The sequence below is a fragment of the Harpegnathos saltator genome, unplaced genomic scaffold, assembly GCF_003227715.2.
Source record: "Harpegnathos saltator strain DR-91 unplaced genomic scaffold, Hsal_v8.6 scaffold436, whole genome shotgun sequence".
In the NCBI taxonomy this organism is placed as follows: domain Eukaryota; kingdom Metazoa; phylum Arthropoda; class Insecta; order Hymenoptera; family Formicidae; genus Harpegnathos; species Harpegnathos saltator.
The window spans coordinates 380,920-404,871 of record NW_020230246.1 but is presented as its reverse complement, the minus strand read 5'-3'; the positions used below and the strand labels follow the sequence as shown (position 1 = coordinate 404,871).

General features: G+C 38.2%; 1 protein-coding gene across 4 annotated transcripts in view; it reads right to left on the bottom strand.

Moving 5' to 3' along the window:
- LOC105184060 (growth arrest-specific protein 2) overlaps positions 1-23,952 on the bottom strand; it is an 89,336-nt gene that overhangs the window by 46,911 nt on the left and 18,473 nt on the right. For all 4 annotated transcript variants that reach the window (XR_003113377.1, XM_011142605.3, XM_011142603.3 and 1 more), the window contains exon 2: positions 9,110-9,515. Coding sequence is in view for 3 of the 4 variants with exons in the window: in XM_011142605.3 (XP_011140907.1) it covers positions 9,110-9,329 (220 nt within the window). In the remaining variant the exon portion in view is untranslated. The remainder of the gene's footprint in view (positions 1-9,109; positions 9,516-23,952) is intronic.

Sequence of the window (23,952 nt, the reverse complement as noted above, 5' to 3'; positions counted from 1 at the left end):
AAGAAAAGGAAAACAATCTGCGAAATTACAGCGCATACGTTATGTGCATACATTATACGTGCAGACGATACGTGCGGAGGAACGGTTTCTCCGCGCGCCTATCTTCGGGAACACGGCCTTTCCTTGTCCTTCAACAAGTCCACTAACCAGCGCCGGGTGTTAATCAATTGAAATTTTAATCGACTGAAATAATCGGCCAATTAATCGTCGCAATCAGTCAATCGCAACGTATGTAATCGTGAATAATTTCGTCGATTGATGAGATTAATGACTGATTAGTGTGCAATCAACCGGATCAAAGTGATCACTGTATGTGCACCGCAGAAAAAGAAAATATTTTATCGTTAATAAGAGCAGTTACTTATACCCGTATTCATAGTTCTTCCTTAAGGATGGAAGAAGCCTCCATGAAAGATTCCTTGAATCTCCAAGGCCACCTTATTTCATAAATGGATCTCGAATCTTCCTTCCAGAAGGAAGGAAGAAAGGAAGGAAGGCTGCGTTCCGATATTCACTGTCAGTACTGAAACTCTGTAATATATGTGATACGAGCTATAGATTTTTAGTACTAACAGTGGATATCGGAATGCAGCTATAACCTAGCATCAGTTTAGCAGTGCATATTGCAATATGGATAAAGATAATAAAAGCGTACATTATATGGAGCGAATGCTCTTGGCGCAGCTTTTCGCTGAGGAGGTTATCGAAAAAAAAATCCTCCCTCAGAATCATTTAAAAATTCGTTGTCCATTATCCTCTTTTTTCTTTATATATTTTCAGTTTGAAAGTGCGACATCACAAGTAAATTGTAATGGGACAAAAGTAAGTGTTGCAGGTTATGTTTAGTTTATTCTGCGCATTATGTGCTAAAAACTTATTGCACTTTTGTGCATTAGTTCAAAAGTGCAACGAAAACGAACAGATTTAAGATAACATTTCCTCCTCAAGAAAGCTCGTGACTTCCCTTGAGATAAAGGAGCCAGTAAGGCTCCTTGTTTGGTCAACGAAGGTTTATGAAATATAAGATGAGAAATAAGAAATTCTTATTTCTCAAGGAAAGACTATGGATACGGATGTTAGTTTACTTTTCTCTTTTTTTGTATTGGGTTGGTCGGAAAGTAATCTCGGTTTTTTGTATGAAAATGAAAGACGATATTTTTGAACGAAAAGAAAAGTTTTATTCTCTTAAGTATTGGCCCCACTTTGTTCTAACATCTTTCCCATCTTTTAGATAATAACACGATTCCATGCTCGTAGAACTTCTGGTCCTCATTGGCAAAAAACTGAATTAAGTAGTTTTTGACATCTTCATTTGAATCGAAATTTTTATTATCCAAAGAATTTTGCAGTGACTGAAACAAGTGATGATCGGATGGTGCCAGATCAGGTGAATATGATGGATGCGGTAGTAAATCCCATCCAAGCACTAACAGCTTTCGGCGAGTCATTAAACTCGTGTGCGGTTTGGCGTTGTCATGATGAAACACATCTTTTCGGTTTACCAATTCTGGTCTCTTCTGCTTGATGAAATCATTCAATTTGTCTAATTGATGACAATACACATTTGAATCAATCGTTTGGTTGTTTGGTAACAACTCAAAAAGAAAACCATTTCTTTTCAATTCCACCAAACAGAGAGCATCACCTTCTCTTGATGAATATATAATCAGCTTTCGATCTATTTTGAGCTGGTTCATCACGTCTGTTCTATGATCTTTTGCGTTTAATATTGTTGTACACAATCCATTTTTCATCTCCAGTTATGAGTCGCTTCAGAAATGGGTCGTTTTCCTCATGTTTCAGCAGCCAATCGCAGATGGTAATGCGACGAATCAAATATCTTTCTTTGAGAACATGTGGAACCCAAATATCGAGCTTTGAAACGAAACCAAGTTGCTTCAAATGCTCATGCACGATCGAATTCGATAAATTCAATCTCTCAGCAATTTCTCGTGTTATTAAACGACGATTTGCATCCACCAATGCCTTTATTTGGTCTTCATCAGCCTCAACTGAACTTCCAGAACGCGGTCTATCTTTGAGGTCGAAATTCCCAGAACGAAATTTCGAGAACCAATTCCGACACTGGCGTTCAATCAACACATCTTCTCTATACACGGCACACAATTTTTTTCTTGCCTGCGCTGCACTTTTGCCTTTACGATAATAAAAAGGTAAAATGTGCCGAAAATGCTTAGGTTGATTTTCCATTTTTGATGCGACGCCAAACAAAAACAGCTTGACAGGTTCCAAAATAACTTTTTTTTTTCAAATGAAGCTTGAAATGTGCGCTGTAAAATTGTATAGTGATCTTCTGGTTTAGAATGAGGTTAACTGCTTAAAAAGGCAACTAACGCCATCTATCTGAAAAAACCGAAATTACTTTCCGAACAACCTAATACATTTGGACTTGTCGAAATCAACGGAACAGAATCGCCGAGTATAAACGCTTCGCGTATCATTTGGCAATATTAATTCACTACCGCCGGGATGGATATATCTCAAGCGACACAGTTTGAAACGAGCCGCGTAAATCATACCCGCGTCGTATCGCCCGTATCCTTTTGCGACTAAATATACGCGCATGCCCGATGTTCGTTTACGTGTCATTCGTTTTTCCCGGAGCGTTCGTGTCGCAATCTCTCAGGGTGGTCCACATCTTGAAGTTGGATCCTTCGAGGTCGCGCGGGAGACCACACTCGTTTTCGCGCATTCCGCTCGCCAAACTGCATCCGCGGTCGCGGCCGCGCGCGCATATTTTATATGCGCACACTTTCCTTGGTCATCGATACGTGCATGCTTAATCAGATATATGCGGAGGAACGTACAATCAGAGGTGAAAGTACAGCGAAACGACAATCTCGAGTGAATGAAATTCAACGAAGAGGAGAGCCCTCCAATGATACTTTCGTTATTAACGCCGGTGTCTCTTTGCAAAGGAAATAATCTATTAATTAAATTATCGGTGAGACAGAATCGGTGCTATTTTTTCACCACTTGTAACATCTGAACCTTCACGGTTTCAACGAGTACGGGCTAATATTTGTCGGACCAATCAAAGCGGCGAGATCAAAAGAAGCAACGTTAATCCAGCGACAGCTTGACGTCGCGAATGTCTGTTACGAGAAACACCGTAATATCGAAATTGCTACTTTCCGCGACGCTCGGCACGCACCGTGGCAGTCCTATTTTACGCATCAACTTGTATTCGTACCGTATTAGGAAACTAGCAGTTCAGAAAGGCGGTCACATACGCGCCTAGAATTAGATCGCCATCGGCCGATTTCCACTCCCTCGTGGAAAAGGAAAGAATTTTCGTTCTGTCGTTTCACCTTTCTCGCGCTAAATTGTCGAGCGAGCATTTCTCGAGCGCCGTCGGTCTCGCGAAAATTTGTCGACACGATCCTATTTTCTCCATTTGCGAAATGAAAAACCGAAAAGGAAATATCGCATGTGTATCACGCTGTCGCATCTACAATCGAAATCGCGAACTTTGGCTCCGCGATCGATCAAATCGAGCAATTAATAAGTTGCGCTCGGAAGTGACAGAAATCCCGGCAAAATCGAAGGGGGAGGCGCAATTTCAGGCCGATTAGTTCTTCCTTCGTTAAAGAGACTCGGAAGGAAACTTTCATGTGTGCCGCTAACTTCGTTCCAAGAATGCAATTGGTGCATACACATCACGTGCAATCTAATAAGTTGAGGAAACTTTCGTCTACTTCGGCCTCCCAATGTGTTCCGCACCAATGAGATACGTCCGATCAATTTTTATGTGGTGCATTTCGCGTAACACGCGTGACGGAAGCGAGCGAGCGATTATTTATTGATCCGATCCGCGTTTCGCCGACTATTTTTAAGGTCGCCCCCGTTATCTCTTTCTGCATTCCCGTGACCTGAAGAACGCTTCGCAGTTATTAGTATTACTGTGATTTAATTTTGAAGGTTTTGCAAGATATGGCAGTTTTCTCGATGATACTCCGATCATAGCTATTGTTTCTTAATATTAATCCTTTAATATTTATCCATGATATTTCGTCGTTTACTAACAATAGACGCAGTAAAAATCGCATTAACCCATTAAGGCCTATCCTTAGGCCAGTAGAGATATGAAAAAAGTAACTATTGGGTTTCTGGCATGGATCCTAGCAATGATTATTGATGCTTCAAATTAGTTGAAAAAAAATTTTTTTAAACAAATTGTTGTAAACAAATTAAGAAAAATTAATTTTTCCGAAAAACTAACCACGCCAATCGATTCTACGGGAAAAATCACTAAAGAAACATATGTTATATTTTCGATTTTTCGCTTCATTTATTGTTAAAAAATGAAGAAAAATTAATGTTCTTAATTTGTTTACAATTTGTTTTAAAAAATTTTTTCAACCAATTTAAAACACCAATAATTATTGCTAGGACCCATGCGAAAAACCCAATAGTTACTTTTTCAATATCTATACTGGTCTAAAGATGGGCCTTAATGGGTTAATACGTACCATCTTAAAAATGGAACTTCCTAAAGAGCATTTTCGATATGGAGCTTCCTAAAGAGCATTTTTTATATGCGTTGCTTTTGTTTTTTAAGCAAAAGAAAACGACGATTGAAAGTCGTAGAATTCTAATGGAAATGTATGGTGATATTGCTCCATCAATCAAGACACGTGGATATCTAGACGATTCAAAAATGATGATTTCAATATTAACGGCAAAGATCGCTCGGGATAAGCAAAAAAGCTTGAAAATGCAGATTCGCAAGCATTATTGGACAAAAATACAACACTTCGTGTCGACTTCGGAACTTGTCAGAGCATTAAATGTTGATCGTACAACAGTTACTAAACGTTTACATAATATGGGAAAGATTCACAAAGAAGGAAAATTAGGTTCCGCATCAGTTATCGGAAAATGCCATTACGAACCGGTTGAACATTTACATTTCGTTGCGAGACAAAAAATGAAGAGACTTTTCTATCGAATTGTTACTGGAGATGAAAAATGGATCTATCTCGATAATCCCAAACAAAAAAAATCATGGTTGATCCAGGCCAACCAGCAACATCCACTTCAAGCAGCAATATTCACGGTTCAGAAGTATTGCTGTGTATTTGGTGGGATCAAGAAGATGTTGACTATATATATTTATAAACTGTTAAATGCGAATGAAACTGTCACCGCTAATCATTATCGACAGCAATGATATAAATTGAAGCGAGCATTGGACCAAAAACGATCACGAATTGCGAGTAAACGACGCAAAGTGATCCTTCTTCACAACAATGCGATCCTTCTTCATCGACCTCGTGTTGCATTATCAGTGAAGCAAACGCTATTAGAGCTGGAATGGGAAGTCTTACCGCACCTCGTGCATTCTCCAGACATCGCTCCATCCAATTATCACTTATTCCGGTCGATGCAACATACTGTAGAGGATACACACTTTCATAACTTCGAACAAGTGCGAAATTTTGTTGAAAATTGGATCAACTCCAAAGAAGAATCGTTTCATCGTAGCGGAATCCATCTCTCGCGAGAAAGATGGGAAGAAGTTGCAGAAGACGAAGGAAAATATTTTGATTAAGATATTCGTTCATTATCTTGTTTAAATAAATCAGTTAAAAAAAAAATCTTCAAAACTAAATCATACTCCTAATATTATCTTTCGTTTTGCGATTCGGCGTGCGGAAGTCCGTGAAGTAACTAACTTCTCTTTTTCTTTTTCCTTTTACAAGACTGCCTTCTTACGAGACCATGTACAGCTATCGCATAACAGTCATCCTTGAAAATTTCTGCCCGGTCAATGTATACTTCACACATGGCATGGTTTTCTTTCTTCTTCCTTTTTTTCCTCGCCCGTCTACCAGCATCGAAACGCGACGAAGAGCGAGAGAGAGAGAGAGAGAGAGAGAGAGAGAGAGAAAGAGAAAGAGAGAGAGAGAGAGAGAGAGAGAGAGGGAGAGAGGGAGAGAGGGAGAGAAGTGTCGAGCGAAATATTATGAATATCCTTTCCCACGTCGCGCCAGATGCTAACCTTTGTGTGGTTCTTACGTAGCAAAGCTGCGTAAGGCCGGCACACGCATACGCCGCACGCATCTCGCGGCGCGACACGGCCGGCTCTCCTTAAGGTGATCTCACATCTAGCGAGACGCGAAAAAAGTGGCCGAGCACGGCGCGAAAGTCTATCCAATCGTTAGCCGACATTACGTTAGCCGGATAGATTTCTTCTCGCGCCTCGCGCACTCGCGACCGAGTTGGACTTTCGTCCAGCGGAAAAGGTCGCGACCTTTTTTCCGCTCCGATACGCTCTCCGCGTGAGATCGCGCTTCTCCGTCTGTTTTCGCATTATCGGGATTAAGCCGAGCGAACGACAGAATAAGCACGCTCGTAAGAGAACGTTAATTGTACGTTACACTTTCCTCACAGCTGACTATCGACTTCCCCCGCACGGAAAGTTCCGCGGCGATTTCGTAGACGGTGAGCCCGACGTTCCTGAATCCACCCGGTTTGCGTTGCTCACGATCTCGAATAGCGATTTCGTTGCAAAACACGAGCTTCTGACAAGTTCGCATGGAAACGATATGTCAAAGATAGCACGCAATGCACCGCTAAGTTCGCGTGATATTGCGGCCATTGTACGACAGAGTTGCGAAAGCGAAACTATTCATTTCGGAATAAGCATGCCGGGAGGGAAGCGGCTCGATGACTCGCGCTCTTGCCGAAAACCCGCAGCACATTATCTATAAATCCGCGAGTTATCGGCTTTTCTCGTGAAGCAACGCGGGTAATATCCATGGTTGTCGAAATTCCTCACGAAACAGCGAGGCAATTCGTGGATCTCGGCGACATCGCGAACTCATGTCGATCACTCCCAAATTGTCCGATTCTACACGGAAAAAATCTCAGTTCGTGCAACTAAATAAGGGCCAGATAAAAATTTAGCGACGAGAAACGACAGGGTGTCCCATTTTAATTGTGCACCCTGACTTCCGACTATTTGTCGGAAGGAAAAGTGATACCAAATTTTTTTACTCCATTTGGTCTCAAGAATACATTGTTGCAATAGCGCTCTAAATTGTTAACTTGTTGATTTTTGGGAATTCCAAATTAACAAGTTAACAAAAGTTAGGACACTATTATGACATATTCTTGAGACTAAATAGAGTAAAAGAGTCTGGTACCACTTTTTCTTTCAACAAATAATTATTGGGATATCATAAATTAAATATTGAAAAAGTTATCAAGATTTCCTTAAATATCTCCAAAGATATTAGGCAAATAAAAAAATATTTCAGACAAAAGTTGTTAAAATTAATTGGGAGAAGAAAATGACATAATAAAGAATGGGAGTTTCATTTAAGAAAAGTAATGATCAGTGAATATCCCGTAGTAAAGTAGCGCCATCTGCAAACAAAATGATATCGTAGTCTTATATCCCCCTCCAAATTAAACAACTTTTGTCTAAAACATTTTTTTCATTCGATCACTTTCTGCGATATTAATCGGAATGCACAATTAAAATAGGACACCCTATATATCTTTGTTACCGCGGATGGAAACACTCGTCTGAATGTTGAGTTGTGTTAAAACTTGATTGACATTAGAATTACCAGAGTGGTCGAAATAACCGATATGTAACTTTTTAGAAAAATTGCACGAATTTATATAACAATGAATTTTATATGTTTAATGGGCGTTGAATAATACTATAAAAAATGAACATTTCTGTACACTTGAATATATCTTTAATACACTTTTATTTTTATACTTTTGTATATTTTATATTATATTTTACAATATAATATAATGTATAATATATTAATTTTTATTAAATATATAGAATGTTCCATTTTAAATGAGTCAAGCAAAAATTTCAAAAAAATGAATGATACTAAGAAACATTCCAGACAAAAATTTTATAGTTGCAAAGGAAATATAAAACAACTATATCATTTTGTTTACAGATGACGCCATTTTCGAGATATTTGCTGATCATTACTTTTCTTAAATGGAAATCCCAATTTTTTTATTATATCATATTTTTTTACCAATTAATTTTAATAACTTTGTTTGAAATATCTTTTTATTTGCCTATTATTTTTTGAGATATTTAAGGAAAACTTGGTAATTCTTTTTAGTACGACATCTTGCTAACTATTTGTCGGAAGAAAAAATAATATTAGACTCTTTGCTCTATTTAATCTCAAGAATGTATTGTTATAATAATGTCCCAACTTTTGTTAACTTATCGACCTTTAGAAATTTCAAAATTATCAAATTAACAAAAGTCAGGACGCTATTGTAACAATATATTCTTCAGACAAAATAGAGTAAAAAAGTCTAGTGCCACGTTTTCTTCCGACAAATAGTTAGCGAGATATCATAAATTAAATATTAAAAAAGTTATCAAGTTCTCCCTAAATATCTCAAAAAATATTAGGCAGATAAAAATATATTTCGGACAAAAGTTGTCCAAATTACTTGATAGAAAAAGATGATATAATAAAAAATTGGGGTTTCCGTTTAAGAAAAGTAATGATCAATGAATACCTCGAAAGTGGCGCCATTTGTAATCAAAATGATATAGTTATTTTATGTCCCTTTTGAAACCATACAACTTTTGTCTGAAATGTTTCTTGATATCTTCCATATTTTTCGAGATTTTTGGCTGGCTCATATAAAAAGAGGCCACCCTGTATATAGTATATTAATACATATTTGTCCAAGACGCCGTTATTCCGACCGCTTCAGTGAAGACAGATCGTGATCCCAGGCGGAACAGAAAATCACAATGACGCTGAAATGATGAGAAAAGCTCATTTTTTCATCGTGATTCAGCCTCGTTATTCTGGTATCATCGTGATTTTCTGTTCTACTTGGGTACTTCTGTTCTAATCGTCGATAGTTCTAATGTCTTCAGACGACTGAAAGTAAGATCAAGATCGACCGTGAGCAGAGAAACCTCCAATGGGGATCTCTGCTTCAAGTTCTCGTCTGATGCTGACAAAAAAAATTCAGTCATACTAAGTTGCACCGAGTTGTTTTTTTTTCCGTGTCTTCAAATACTCAGCGCACACGAATTACTAAGGCTCCAGCTAATGGCCAACGATGTACTCACTTATCGTCTTGTTAATCCAATCCGCCAAGTCTTCCTGAAGTGGTATCAGCTGACGACTCTGCGCCGAGTGCAGCCGCTCGTGATAGAAGTCGGCGAACTCTTCCTCTTCTGGCGAGGGTCGCGGCACATCGGCGCGGTTGAAGACAGAGACCGAGGATGGTCCCCAGCTACTGCGATAACGAGTGTGCTGAGTGGACGGGAATCGATTGGCGTACGACATCGTGGAAGCGGTGCCGAGGTCGATCCTGACGCGGCGCACTGAATTCTCTCCTTCTCGACGTTCCTCCCCTCGCGTTCTCGCCGGCTCCTCTTCCCCCAGGATCCACTTCACGTTCTTCGACGGCTCCCAGCTTACTCAAGAGCGACGTCGCCTCGCAGGGACGTACGCCTCGCGATCGAGTGGCGCCTGAGAAGCAGAAGAGATCGTCGTTATCACCCAGCATGGAGTCACTTTCGAAAACTGAGCGCGTACTGGGAAAGCGACCGAGAGCGAGAGCGCGATGATAGGACGCGACACGAAACTCTTCTTCGGAGAAAAGGGAGAATATAGATGCGCGCGCGAGAGAGAGAGAGAGAGAGAGAGAGAGAGAGAGATGCGCGACGAACGTGAGCACGCGAGAATTGCCTGTGATTTCTCTGGGAAGCCAAGGAGGCGAAGGAGAGAAGAATCTCGTTACTTTTTCCTTCGCGTCCAACGAGGATTATGTTGTACATATAGTTTTTGCTTTTATTTAAACGCCTCGCATTCGTGTAAAATGTTCGTGTAAAAGTGGGTATACATTGAACGAATGAATAACGAACGAACAGATTCCGAATCGCACAATCGCCATATTCCCCGTTTCGCGTTCGATTCACGTTCTTATCGCTGATTCTCACACGAAGCGGTTCGTCAAGGAAAGTTCGTGCGCAATGTGGACGTGAATTCGTTGTTCAGTATTCGTTATAATACAACATGTGATTTGTGTGTTTGATAGTACGCATGCAATTATTATAAAAACGAAACAAATGGAACGGACCGAAGAAGCTACAGTAACTTTAAAGTAGAAGCTTATAAAGAGATGAATTTAATGTGGAACCCGAAAAATCCATTTCATCATAACAATATAAAAGAAATTGATAAAGATTAGGGAGAGTTGGCCAAGATATTCAGAAACAGGGTAAAATACATGAGTTTACAATTATGTAAATAAAAGTTATTAAAATGTTATTAAAATATGAGATTTTCCCTCTGCCATATACATATCCGAACAACTTATTTCAAGGATTGTGCCAGAAGAGAAAGTGTACTGCTATGGAAGAGAGAAAAAAAAAGATATAGTTATATTTCAATAATATTTTAATAATTTATATATACAGGATGCCCGGGATTTTTTGAAAACGAAAAATTGTGAAGATTAATCAGATCAAACTGAGAAGAAAAGTCATGTACTATTTTGCAAAAGTTATTAAGTTATTGATGATTAAAAACCACATGTAGAAACTCTTTTAATTGATGACTTGAAAATTTGCATACTTATTTGCAAAATGGTAAAGGAATTTTTCGTTCAGAATGATACAATCTACAATTATATGATGGCTAGCAATTATGTCTAGCAATAGATATGAGTATGTTGAACTTTAAATCTTGAATCTTGAACCTATCACTAGGCACAATAGCCGTCATATAATTGTAGATTAAGTCATTCTGAACAAAAAAGTCCTTTACCATTTTATAAATAAGTATATAAATTTTTTCAAATAAATTTTCAAGTTATCAAGAACCTCTAGATGTGATCATTTTCAATCAATAATAACTTAATAACTATTGCGAATTTTGCAAAATGGAACTTGATTTTTCTTCTCAGTTCGATCTGATTAATCTTCACAATGTTTTGTTTCTAAAAGATCTCGGACACCCTGTATATATATAACATTATATATACAATATAATATTATATACATAATAGAGGAGAAAGTGATGTTATATGACCCTCCATTCACATTTTGAATAATGACTTTGTCAGTAATCAATATTTTCAAATTAAAATTGAATGATTACATTTGTTATAGGATTGTTTCGTCGATTATAGACTCAAATTTACGTAATTATTACTTTGGATATTATTTATAAAAATATTGCAACACAGTATAATAGATCGGTGAAAAAATGAGGTGGTAATGTGGCCTCTTACTAAACCTGATACAAAAAATTAATTACTAAATTGATTACTAAAACTGATACAAAAAATTGATTTTATTTAAAATAACACAAAATATTTAGTTACGAAATTATGTATTTATTCAAATTAAATTTTTAGAAGGGAAATAATAATGATTATATTATAACTATGAATTTTTAATGTGGATATTATCTTACTTGTTAGGAAACAATCTGCCAGAAAGACAGCAGTGTAATGCAAACATAAGTGCAACAGTGGACTATTAGAATCGACTTATCGAATAATTACTTTGATATAAAAACCTCGAGAAAGAGACAGTACTCTTATGGCGCCACATTAGCAAAATGTCATACCAATTTCATTTAACTTTGCATAACTTGAAACATGTACAGCCGAATAAAATGTCAAGTAATAAACAAAATGCTCAAGTGTACACATATTCGTGTGATATTACGCTCTAATTTAAAAATAATGAGGAAAGATGTCTAATTAAATGCTAAAATGTACCTTTCGAAATGCTCGAAAGTAAAAATGCGTTATAAAAAGTACTAGCTATTGTATATTGATATATTAATGCCACTGCGCTAACGGCGAACTGCTAAACAAATGAAATCATAAGTAATAACTGGAAATCGTTACTTAATAACGGAAATATTGAGTGCCATAATACCTAGAAGGGCCATAATGTACCATCTTCTTCCCTATACATATAATACTATATATAATAATTTTAATAATTTTTATATTAATATATTTATATTAATTTATATTAATTTTATAATAATATCGATTTTAATAATTTTTGTTTTATATATACTTAAAAAAAATACATTAAACTTGTGTGAGAATCTCCTTGCGAAAAAACGAAGATATCGAGAAATAACGAAGAAGAATAGCAAATCCCTTTTGGATGAGAATTGAAGGTCGAAATGTTTTGTGCCGAAATCTTAGGTCCAATTTTGTTCAACAATAGTTCAGAATCATTCGTATAGATATTCTACAAATAACTGCCCTATATATTCTCTCTTTAAATAAATTAATAGGTCCCTCTATGTCGTATACGACTGAAGTACAATGATGTCCCTCAATATCTCTCGCCTTTGATTTGTTTTTCCTTCATTGATCCTACGATCAGCACAAAACTTGCAATAATTATAGACTGATCCTTCGTCGTATTCGGTGGCGAACACGGAATTTCACCGAATGCGAGAACGTCCATTGCGAAATCGGGAAAAAACGAATTCTAACGAACGCGAGGGCGAACGTACGAACATCCGAGCGAACATTCGATGTTCGCTTGTTGTTCGTGTTCGTTCAGCATGGCTTAACGCGAGCGCGTAACCGCGATGGATGTTAATTGCGATCGCGCCCACTGCGATGATCGCGTGCCGCGAATCAACGCGAAGCGCCGTAATGAAATCAAGAGGCCGGCTGATTAACGAACAAAGAGGTCTGAAGAGCGGCGTCGAGCACGAGCCGTGCTCGAGCTAGGTCACCGAGAATGCGACGACGGCGGAGGGTATCCCGTCGTTTCGGGTTGACTTCGTCGAGTGTTGCTGCCGGCAGCCGCGCGCCTCGAATGAGGTTAGCTTGTGGGTTTTGTGCCGTCGCGAGGCAGCATATTCCCGCGGAACGATTAACACTCACGCACCAATAACTAATTAGGTGCTCCTCCGGCGGCGAAAAGGAACGTTCCTCTTGTTGTTGCGATACGCTGACGCGTCCAATTACGCGTTCGCGCGATTGCCCGCCGCGTTAAAATTGACATTGAGATCAAAATATATCCGTCCAGAAGAGAAGTCCGGCTGAAGTTGAAATCTACGTTTGACTTCTCCGCTTCACTCTCTCTCTCTCTCTCTCTCTCTCTCTCTCTGCCTCTCGAAGGCACGAAGGCGGGAGATCGCGATTATGAGAGTCGCACTACACGACGTCAATCAAAACGCTGATGTAAGAACTGCGCATCGACATACACTTCTGGACTGAGAAAACAAATCACCATCCAACGCGATGTTCACGGACAAACCTACGATCGTCCTTCGGCATATCGATACATCGAGATATCTTCATTCGCACGTAACCGTCTCCGTTACCGTAACGTAATATATTGCCGCGCCGATACGCAAGACAGATTCGCGCGAGCGCGCGCGTCTCTCGGATTCATGCTATGAAGAACGGCTCGGTCGAGAGAGGACGACTTTCTTATCGAAATCTCTGGGGCACGATGCCGAGCGGAGCGAAGTTGCGAAACCGGTGAAACTCCGCGGCGTTCGATCGATAGATGAAATTGTCACCGTGCTTCGCGCGCACGCTTGCAGCTGGCAAATGCGCATGCGCGCATACGTGGGCGCGAAATATCTTCTTACGTATGTCACGGTGTAGATATCCTCGTAATTCGCTCGTAGATCGTAGATCGATCATCGATTAATCGATCGATCGATCGATCGCTCGTTCGCGATCGATAGCATTTTCATTGTGATGAAATGGAACGCTAACATTGATCGACGTGAATCTCGGGAGATAATCGTCGACGTTCGTCCGTTCGTTTTCTTCCAATTTCTTCCCAGATTTCTGATCTGGGATATTTATTTCGTCCGCGCGATGTTTGCTCTTATCCAGATAGAATTATACGGAATGTCCAGATAAAATTCTAGCATCAACTCTTATTATTATCTAAATAATGTACATATGTATTATTATCACCTGTATCTTAAGTTTACGAAGGTATTATCTTTGCAAGATTATTCAAGATGACGTTCGCAGAGAATTTAATCAACATTGCTGCAAATATGGAAGGTATTCAAATATTTATTTCTACGTCGTTACTGCGTGTATCAGACGATATTAAGAATTAAGATTCATTTGTAATTAGGACGAAATGCTAAGAAGAATTTATACATTTCACCCTATTTTTATACAATTTTTAATCATCTAAATATAGCTTAGATTTAGCTGTTTGTCCGACAAAAAATCGCTAGGGATTGAAGAGAATATTCCAATTAGCGATCACTCATTGTGAAAAAATTAATAATATATCAAGTTAAGTACACAAGGTTAACTTGCTTGAGAAGCTTGAATATTTGAGGTTTTAGTCGTATTGTATATTTTTTGAAATTTATAAAAAGATTTTATAATTTATTTATATCTTTTCAAAAATAACTAACCCATATAGCACACAAAGTCGAAAAATGTTGCTGCAACATTACAACATTATTTCAACGTTGCAGCAATGTTGCTGCAACTTCTGTGCTATATGGAAAAGTACTCTTTATCATATAATAGTACATTTTAGTTTTATTTTTCCATTGATGCTTTAATTTTGACAAAAATAAAAAAGAACTGCGCAAATGTGACAAGTAGACATCTGCTATCAATTACTAATTTCTAAGATGTCGGTGAGTTCTGTTCGAATTGCCATCAGCAAAAGTACGCTTCTAATAATAATGTTGCAGAATTTTTACTATGGTCTTTAATTTTATTCGAAACTTGTTATAACCTATAATATATATAAAATTTATACATCATACAAGGAGTCCGGGATCTTTTGGGAACGAAAAATTGTGAAGATTAATCAGATCAAACCGAGAAGAAAAGTCATATATAAGATAGATGATAGATATGAGTATATATTGAACTTTAAAGCCTGATAGATATAAATATATTGAACTTTGAACCCTGAATTTTGAACTTGTCGCTAGGTACAATAGCTCATATAAATTATAGATTATAGTCATTCTAAACAAAAACATCCTGTACCATTTTGCAAATAAGTACGCAAATTTTCAAGTTATCAATTAAAAGAGCCTCTAGATGTGATCATTTTCAATCATTAATAACTTAATAATTATTGCAAAATGGTACTTGACTTTTCTTCTCAATTTAATCTGATCAATCTTCAAAATTTTCCTTTTTCAAAAGATCTTGGACATGTGGATCTGTATAAAATTCAGAGGAAGAACGCATGTTTAAGATAAATGTTGATCTGTATTATCTGTATTAAGGTAAATGAGTACAATTGTGACAGAGATTGGGATACTTTTCACTAATTGGGATATTAACTTTATTGCAGTGTCGGCGAAGCGCAAACAATTAATTAATTGTTATAATACATAAACTTACATCTCGATATGAATATACAGAGAATCCCATTTTAAACGCTCCAGGCAAATATCTCGAAAAATATGGAGGATACAGAAAAATGTTTCAGACAAAAGTTGTATGGTTTCAAGGAGGACATAAAACAACTATATCAGTTTGTTTACAAATAGCGTCACTTTCGAGATATTTACTGATCATTATTTTTCTTAAATAGAAACCTCAATTTTTTACTATATCATCTTTCTCTACTAATTAATTTAAACAACTTTTGTTTGAAACATTTTTTTACTTGCCTAATGTTTTTTGAGATATTTAAGAAAAACTTAGTAACCTTTTCAATATTTAACTCACGATATCTCGCTAACTGTTTGTCGGAAAAAAACAGTACTAGACTTTTTTACTCTACTTGATCTCAAGAATATATTGTTATAATAGCATCCTGATTTTTGTTAATTTGATGATTTTGAAATTTCCAAAAGTCAATAAGTTAACAAAAATTAGGGCGCTATTGTAACAATATATTCTTGAGACCAAGTAGAGTAAAAAAACCTAATACCATTTTTTCTTCCAATAAATAGTTAGCGACATATCGTAAGTTAAATATTGAAAAAATTACCAAGTTTTCCTTAAATATCTAAAAAAATATTAGGTAAATAAAAAAATAATTTAGACAAAAATTGTTCAAATCAATTAGTAGAAAAAGACTGTGTAATAAGAAATTGGGGTTTCCATTTAAGAAAAATAATGATCAGTGAATATCTCGAAAATAGCGCCATCTGTAAACAAACTGATACAGTTGTTTTATGTCCCCCTTGAAACTATACAACTTTTGTCTGAAACATTTTTCCGTATCTTCCATATTTTTCGAGATATTTGCCTAAGGTATTTAAAATGGGATACCCTGTATGTAGGTATGTTCCAGTTACGCGATCTTTCTCTACTAATTAATTTAAACAACTTTTGTTTGAAACATTTTTTTACTTGCCTAATGTTTTTTGAGATATTTAAGAAAAACTTAGTAACCTTTTCAATATTTAACTCACGATATCTCGCTAACTGTTTGTCGGAAGAAAACAGTACTAGACTTTTTTACTCTACTTGATCTCAAGATCAAGATCAGACGGTATGACGCATTATTCGCAAGAGAATCTTGTTCGTGCCTGAGATGATAGCTACAAATATAAAGCATTTGTTTTTTTCTCAATGTCAAAAGATATCGGAAAACAGGTGCGATTATCATCAACCGGACACTGTCACTAATGGGGACGTTCGTCTTCCGCGATCATCCATTGCACTATACAGGAAATGTCCGTAGTCATTTTGCAAAAATTGCAATAGTCATTAAGTTATTAATGATTGAAAATGACCGCATTGATTGAAAATCTGCATACTTATTTGCAAAATGGTAAAGCGCTTTTTTGTTCAGAATGACCTGATCTACAATTATATGACGACTATTCTAGTGTCTAGTGATAGATATGAGTATATTGAACTTTGAACCCTGAACCTGTCACTGGCACAATGGCCGTCATATAATTGTAGATTAGGTCATTCTGAACAGAAAAGTCCTTTTTACCATTTTGCAAATAAGTACGCAGATTTTCAATTTAAAAAGCTTTTAGATGTGGTCATTTTCAATCGTTAATAACTTAACAACTATTGCGACTTTTGCAAAATGGCACTTGACTTTTCTTCTCAGTTTCATCTGAATCTTCACAATTTTTCGTCTCCAAAAGATCCCGGACACCTTGTATATATTACATGATAGGAAATCCGGCGAGCAATTAGCGCTAACTCCACGACGCGGACAACAATGCAGATGCAGATCGAGAAGGAAACGTAGCGATTGTTTCGACGGACTCAGAGCCGAGATTGGCCGGCACAGATGAAGATGTCGTAAATCATGCAGAAAGCGTGCGCGACGTTTCCCAAGCGCGGTCACAGCGCGTCGCGGAGATTTATCGTGACCACGTGCGATTATATCCGCTTTCGAAAGGAGAGAAGCCGAGGGGAGATCCTCGTAGCCGCGCTCTCGGCGCATCATTCTGAAATTTTCGCCTCGCGCTCGAATCACTCGAATCCATTGTGCACTGTTTACACGCAACAGGACGGATTTATGTAATCGCGCAAAAATAGATGGCCACACGAGAGCCACGCTCTCGTGTAAGAGCCCCTATATACGGTGTACAATATGAGAAGCTCAAAGGAGAGACGGATAGAGGTATACATTACGGACACTGAGCATCTCGAGTTCCGTAAGTCGAACGCTTGTATTTATAAGCGCCGGTCAACGCGGAAACGCGACGTCCGCACGGTTATCCTTGACTGGGGAATTGTGAATGTGCGTGTGTGTGTGTGTGTGTACGCGATGTGTACACATGTGTATTGTATCCAAAGAGCAAGTTCGCTGCCTAATTTGGGCGAGTTTATCTTACTGGCGAGTGCTTTTAATCGCGCACGCTAATTTCAAGCCGCGAGCTCGATCGCGAACGGTACAACTCCCACCTTTCACGCCCGGCTTCATTGACGCTCTCACAAAGACGTCATTCATAAAGAAGTTATTGTGACTGTGGACATGCGTGTGAGCGACGACGGGAATGACGACTTGGGAGTCGCGCGGCTGAATTATCTCGCGCTGATATGTGTTGATACACAATTGCACGAAGTGACGAATCAAATCCGATCGCGTGCGCTCCGTTTTCCGTCACGTCGCGTGCGAAGTCCGAAATCCTGAAGTCTCCGAATATGACGATTCAGCGATTATACGCCGAGGAGGAATCCATCGGTTCGATGGCGAGAACGATGCGAGTCGTCCGACGAGGAACGACGAGTCGCAACGACGAGCGTCGTCCATGAAATTTTTATTTTCTGCCGGATGCGTAACACCTCGCCCACAACGTGACATAACCTCCTCACTTTATACGTTCTCGACCTCTGCATTAATTCGCAGGCACGCTCGCGTCGATCTCTGAATTATCCAACAGATAGAAATAATTACGCAGTCGTCATAGGCGCTATTTCTCACTCGCCCACACTCGGAGATTACCGTGTCAATTTTTTTTTCTTTTTTTTTAACGAGCAGCCACTTCCCCGTCGTTTCGACGAGCGAGAATAATCGCGGCGCGCGAATCATGCGAAACGCTTTGCACGGTTGATTCTGCTTGGGAGGAAAAAACCGGGGGAAAGAATCGCTGTCGACTTTGAAGGCGTCGCGTGTTGCGGTTCTACGATCGGCGAGATTACTTTAATTGGCGCGCGTGCTTGCGTTGGGTCTGAGAAATATTTACTAACACGCGCACACGCTCGTTAGCATTTTGAAGTTTCACCGGTTACGTGCCAGGCATGCCCCTCACTGGAACGCTGTGATATAATAGTGTATAAAGTCACACACTTCCACGGGAACGTTGTCCATTTCACGCTAAAGTAACAAGATTGTTTTCATTGGCTTTCATAAGAGAAGGAACGTTCTTCAGTCTTATTATTCCGCTCGTGCATCGTTCATTAGTACGGCGACTTTGTCACGCTAATTTCTACTGAGTGTTCCGATGTTCAACTCGAGCTTCAACCGCCGAAAACGCGATGAATAAACGCCATTCGCGATACATATTGGGTCATTAAGGACCGGTTTTTCAATCGTGATTTAAACTAAAGATTATTTGATCCTTCCTTGATCCATAAACCTAGTTTTACATCTTGTGTGCGCTTTTCAAACATGCGCTGAAGTTTTGATAAATCTTTGTTATTCTTAAGTTGGCAACGAAAATCGCTGTGCGAGTCACTTTTATACATATGATGATTTAATTCTAATATGAATGCAGTTTAGGGCATCCACACAACGTGGAAATCTCGCAATATTGTAAAACTTTTCATGAAGCTTCGAATATCTTCTTCTGTATTCGGAAATTTTACATATGCCAGTCGAAGTTGAGCAATTACCTCTGAAACTTTATTAATTGCTTTATTTGCTGTACTTTTATGAACAAAATCACCTACGCTTATCAAAAAAGATCCACTAGCATAAAATCTTAATGTTAGTAATATCATTTCATACATACTGAAAGAGCCTGATTTCTGGCAAAAATAAAAAAAATATAATATAAATAAATTTTATACTATTCGTATAATATTCATTATTAGTAAACACTATATTTTGCAACTAGTTAATTAGTTAAAACTAATTCAAAAATATTCTATATATGTCATTTAATTTATATGACATATATTAATATTTTTCAGTTGGTGATTGAACAGCATCTTGAATTTTTTCTATTAACATATGAACTGTAGCTCTGGATAAGCGAAGTCTTTGAAGAAATTTTCTTCATCCCAAATTTCAAAATGATTTGGTCTTCGCCTTACAAGACGATTTTTTCTTATGTTGATATGTTTTATATATCCTAAAATATCCTCATCTTCACTACTCTCTTCGTAATATTCTTCATCAAACATCGTAACAAATATTTTATACTTTTACAAATATTTAACAATATGATTTTAAATATAATAACAGAAACACCATATAACGACGTTTATTAATCCATTAAACGATGTTTATTAACGGTCATCATTCATAGTTTAGTTAAACTATACTTTAAACTACGTTTTATTCTGATATCGATTGAAAAACAGTCTAATGCTTTCGACAGAGTTTAAACTTCGATCTAAGTTTAAACCATTATTGAAAAACTTGAATATTTGGAGTTTTATTCGTGTGATATTTTTCTAGGTTATGGGAAAAATTTTTATTTCATTTATATTATCTTAGAGAAGCTAAGGTACCATTTAGTGACATTTCGGTCTTGTTTTTTCATTGACAGGTTAATTTTGAAAAAGTTGAAGAAGAAGTGCACAGATCTAACAAACAGTCATTCGATATTAATTATCAACTCCTCAAGATGTCGACAAGTATTGTTCGAACTGTCACAATTAGTAATACACTTGTAATTATAAAGTTCCAGCATTTACTATAACTTTCAATTTTATTGGAAATTTGTTATGACCAAAACAGCATAGAAACTTTAGAATAAAAACACATGTTGAACGCATACAGTCTTTAAGAAAAATATGGGCTGATTTATGAAGAAAACATAGATGCAAATCGATATTCATCTCACCTTCAAATGTTTCGAACAATCTGAGTACATTCTAACTGGAAAAGCTATATGATACACTTTCTCAGTGTACGAATGCCAATATCATCCAGAAAAAAAAATCCTCTGCGCACGGCTTCGTTTTATGCCGAGACATGGCAATATTATAGCGCCAGTCACTGCCGGCCAGCTGGCAATGTGGACGTGTTGACGAATTTACGGGCGATTTCTCCAACGGAAAGACGCGGATCGTCGCGTCGCGGCGACATTGCAAACTGGAACAATCGATACGAAGTCGCCCGCGGGAAAAGAGATTAATAAGATGGCGAGCGCGGCACGTCGCGAGTCGGGGAAAAGTCGAGACGCATTGTGCGTCAAACGTCGTGTCCGAAGTCAATGACCGTCCAACAATCGAGCTTAATCGGAGGACGAGCAGCGAATTGGATCGCCATTAGAGAGACCTCGACGCGAATGTGAGCGCAACCGGCGGATTAACTATGTGGCAAAAGCCGGCCGTCCATCATCGCGCGCGTCCGGCTCGTAACGCGAGCGCGTGGGTGTCTACTCATTACGAGGGGACACGTGTAACGCACCGACGTCGCGTGACAATCGGCCGGCCGACGATGGTCCTCGAGATCCCCCGGACAACTTCGCGCGACTACACTCGTCGCGGACGATCAGCCCGTGGCGCGTCTCGCAGGTACGAATGTCGACGCGTGTGCCCGTTTATATCCGCCTCTGATGGCTCAACATGTCGCGTTAGTCGAGCATTCCTTCGCCGCTTGTCGTTGGGACGCGCTCGTCAAGCTAACGACCACACGGCGATTCCGAGCGTGTTATTCTCTTGACGAACGCACAATCGGCTGAAGCTCCCCCTTATTTTTTGAAATCTGACTTCAGAACATTTTACCGAATATTCTCCATATGTTGAGATATAATATAGGGTAAGTCCGGGATATATGGGCATAGAGGATAGATGGTCAATTGCTACAATTTTGCTAATATATGCTAGGCGTCAGCGCTGATCGGTCAGTTGTGAGTTGGATGTACCACGAGTAAGTGTGTTTCATCCTGATGCCCAGAAACACTGTTATTGTGAGTAAATAAATGTTTTATGTTTCTAGTAACCTCCAAAATGTGTTCCACATGTCGGAAAAATACCTTGTCAATACGGTTTATTTTGAGTTATAATATTAGACCTGAGCTTAAACGACCGAGAAACATCGTATTTTTATATTTAATCTCGAAATTCGTCACCGAAACACCGAGCGTTTCACGCGGTATACGCATTTTTACGCGAACTTTCCAGACGGGGACAGATAGTCCATTTTTTTTCAGGGTTAGATGGGCAGCCTACTTAGCGAAAAATAACAAGCAATGGACACATCGGATCGACATTTTCTAGATATATATATACAGTCTGTTCCACAAGAGCGTCATCAGCGCCACCTGTAAGGCGAACAACCGCGAAGTAAATTATCTATGGAATCGGATATAGGGAGGTTAGGTCTAAAATGCGTTATAGGTATTAGGCCATTATCATTTGTTTTGTAGCAAGAGGCACTTCTTTTTTACAATGAGTGCAGCGTACGCGAATCAGTACGAAGCGGTGTTCCTTTCCTAGTCCAGTGGCCCTCACAATCTCCGGATGCAAATCCCATTGAAAATATATGGTCAGCAATGAAGCATAAGCTTCGAGGAAAGCGAATATTTACCATCAACCAGCTAACCCGCCACCTGCGTGAGATTTGAAGATCTTTACCCTACATTTTTGTCGAAAATTTAGTTAAAAGTATGCCCCGACGCTGCCAAGCTATAATCGACAATCATGGAGATTGGACGCCGTATTAGGTAAACGCATCGTAGTTCATATACTTTATTATAAGACTATTATGTCGATATTTACAAATATTTTTTTTTTAGAAAAAACCATGACGACGCTCTTGTGGTACAGACTGTATATCTATTCGACTGTCATTTTTCCCTGATACCTAAAGACCGTATCACACTAGCGACTCGCGGCTGCGACTGCGATTGCGATTGCGATTTCTTGTTTTCCAATCACACTTGCGATTAGCGATCGCGGCTGCAGCTAAATACTGTTAACATATTGTCACACGTACAATCCCAGAGAAGAGGCTTACATTCTACGAGATCTACTAAATAATAGTCTATCTCTTTATCAAATTGTTTTGACATTTAAAAAAAAATATATAACACATAAAACAACACTAGATATAACCTTATTCTAATGATCACCGACTTCTACATACTATTAAATAAATGTGATTATGACGAGCGGGTCACGTGATTATACGGAGTTCTGTGATTGGTTGCGACTGCGGCTGCGACTCGAAAAATGGACAGCCGTCCAAACGATAGTCGCGAGTCGCAGCCGCGAGTCGTTGCTTTCTGATTGGTCGAGGAAGAGTCACAATCGCAATCGCAGCCGCAGCCGCAGTCGCGAGTCGCTAGTGTGATACGGCTATAACATTAAGTGTCAAACTTGTCAACACCGATCGGTCAATCGGAATTGGATGTACCACGAATAGGTGTGTTTCTTCCTGATACACAAAAACACTGCTATTGTGTATTGTGAGTAAATAAATGTTTTACATTTGTATTATCCTCCAAATTTTTATTTAATCTAAATTTTTTATTTAATCTAAAAATTCATTACCGAGATGACGTTTGCCCAACTATCCCTTGACATATGACCATCTAACCTGGACACCTATCTATCCCTCACCATCTATCCTGGTCCATCCTGGACCATCTATCTCTTACAGAATATTTTTAATATTTCGTTATTATTGGCGTCCCATGAATTATTTTCACAAAAACTCTACTGTACCTTAAACATTATCCTCTACTGAATGTATTAATATGTTGCTGATCATTTATTGCATTCATACAGATAAGTTATTTGCAATTAAAAAAGCTATGTCTATCTATCCTGGACTTACGCTATATCTTTCCTAAAATTCTTCGCACGCTAGCTTTTTTATAAAAAAATTACTTGAATTTTGCATATCTCGCATAAAATTCGTAATCAACGATTTGAAAAATCTTCATAATATGTATCTGATTTACATTTAATTCAGACGTACGCTAATCTATATTGCAGCCATATTGGATCTGCGATTTGGAATTTTTGAAACCTGACTCTAGATTTCTAATCAGCGAGCCAAAGAAACTACAGATTTTACAGAAATTCGTCAGATAAAAAGAATATGTCACACAGAGGATTAAATGCTGTTTAACATGTTGAAACGTTTCTTGTTAAATCGCGTGATTTAACCGCTTGTACGACGATAGTAACACTTACTACGTTCTTTTTCTTTCATTTTTACGATGTATTGTTTACAATTTAAGAGAAATAAGTATGATCTGAAAATTTGTCTGATATATTAACCCTTTAACTGCTGAGATATTAAATGACCAGTATGACCCTCTTTGCTGAGTTATTTTTACAATTATAAAATATTTTATAATGATA